The sequence below is a fragment of the Trachymyrmex cornetzi genome, unplaced genomic scaffold (assembly GCF_001594075.2).
Source record: "Trachymyrmex cornetzi isolate Tcor2-1 unplaced genomic scaffold, Tcor1.1 scaffold1495, whole genome shotgun sequence".
NCBI classification, from domain to species: Eukaryota; Metazoa; Arthropoda; class Insecta; order Hymenoptera; family Formicidae; genus Trachymyrmex; species Trachymyrmex cornetzi.
In genome coordinates this window covers 11,376-13,189 of record NW_017296086.1, presented here as the reverse complement: position 1 = coordinate 13,189, position 1,814 = coordinate 11,376, and the positions used below count along the sequence as shown (strand labels likewise).

The 1,814-nt window shown below is 25.1% G+C and overlaps 1 protein-coding gene across 1 annotated transcript in view; it reads left to right on the top strand.

Moving 5' to 3' along the window:
• LOC108757973 (glutaryl-CoA dehydrogenase, mitochondrial) overlaps window positions 1-1,814 on the top strand; it is an 8,513-nt gene that overhangs the window by 599 nt on the left and 6,100 nt on the right. The window contains exon 3 of the mRNA XM_018502674.1: window positions 1,770-1,806. Coding sequence (XP_018358176.1) covers window positions 1,770-1,806 — 37 coding nt within the window. The remainder of the gene's footprint in view (window positions 1-1,769; window positions 1,807-1,814) is intronic.

Genomic DNA, 1,814 nt, shown 5'->3' with positions numbered 1-1,814 from the left:
AAAAAAATGGATTATTTAAGTTAATTTATTCATTTATTATTATTATAAATTAAAATCACAGTATAAAATAATTTCAAATAGTTCCAAACATTTCGACCTTTAATATAATCTTATTCAGTAAATTCTACATTGTCATACAAATTGAACATTACAATTAAAATATATAGCTTTACAGTTATTACAACTTTTTCATGTTTGTATCCTCCTCAGTATTTACAATCAGAAATCCATAATTAGTTCCTTGACATTTAAATATTATTTAAATATGTTATTTAAATATTTATTAGCATTGATAATAGACTGTTCCATGTATCTTGCAGGAATGGGAAGTAACTCGTTACTTGTAACAAAGTTACAGTTAGAGTTACTTTTTTTCAGTAATTGTAACTTAACTTAGTTATTTTCTTTCCATCTGTAATTATAACTTAATTTAGTTACATCTTTTAAGTAACTAGTAACTAATTTAATAGTTACATTCATATTTATTTTACATATTTTAAACTTATTTGTCAATTTAATGTGCGGTAGTGTCTACTACAAGTTGGCGCTACAAGTACTTCAAAACATTTGATTAATCAGAAAAAAGAAATTTAATTACGTTCAATGAACTCTTGTACCTGTTTGGTCCATATTTTTGGATCTAACAGAATCCGCCAATCAAATGCAAGAGCTCTCAATGAACGGTTGTAGACCATTTTGGATTAGTGCTAGAATTTATTTGCAACTTTTAGCCGAATATAAAAAGAATTTTTTTTATAAAAAACGTTGTATATGTGTGCTATTTCATATTCATATTCCTATGTGTTTATATTACTTTAACGAAAAACCTCTTTGCCATACAATTTTCTTATCTTTTTAAATAAAATTGTACAATATGTAAATGTAAGCCAGTCTTTTTTTTTTAATTGTTCTAGGCTGCATTACTCTGATTACTCCGTGTATTATCCTTGTTTAATATTAGATGAAAAACAAGGATAAAACGATACATGAAGGCAGTTGGATAACGTTTCTGAATACAGCCCTAATGGTATCGATACTAGTAGTAAAAATTTCGATGAAAAAAGTAACTTAAAAGTAACTTAAAGTTACTTTTTCAGTAACTGTAACTGTAACGAATTACTTTTCAGAGTTAATAACTTGTAACGGTAATTAATTACTTTTTGAAAGAGAAAAACTGTAACTGTAATTAATTACTTTTACAAAGTAACTTTCCCATCCCTGGTATCTTGTAATATTACATAACGTCTGTACTGAATGTTGTAAGAAAAGAAATTTGTAAAAAAATATTCAATCTTCTGGTAAAAAAATTCATAATATATTTCTCATATTGTTTAAAAAAATTTTAATTTAAATTTATGAAGATTTCTGAAAAATACTTCTTAACTTTTTGAAGATGACAGCTTTTTAATAAAGAAACTTAAAAGAAATCTTGTTTTCTAATAATGAATTTCATTGAATATTCTCAGTATGCGTATTGATAAACATTAAAGTTGTCAATCACAAATTTGTCGTAAATGTGTTTAATATAAATATAAAAATTAGTTAAACCGTAAAATTGTCAATATATTTTATTGTATTGTTAAATAAAAATGTATTTTACAATTCGAAATATTTGCATTTCACTTTTACACAACTTTAAATCAGAATACAAAAACTTTAATATAGTTTTCGTCAGGGTCATCTTAAAAATTAATTCAAACAACGTATAATTTTGTTCGATCTTTTATTGAAAATTTGTATTGAAATTTGTATTGAATTTCGTGGGTCAGCCGCCTTCAATTGGGAGGATCCGTTCGATCTAGAGTCGCAATTGA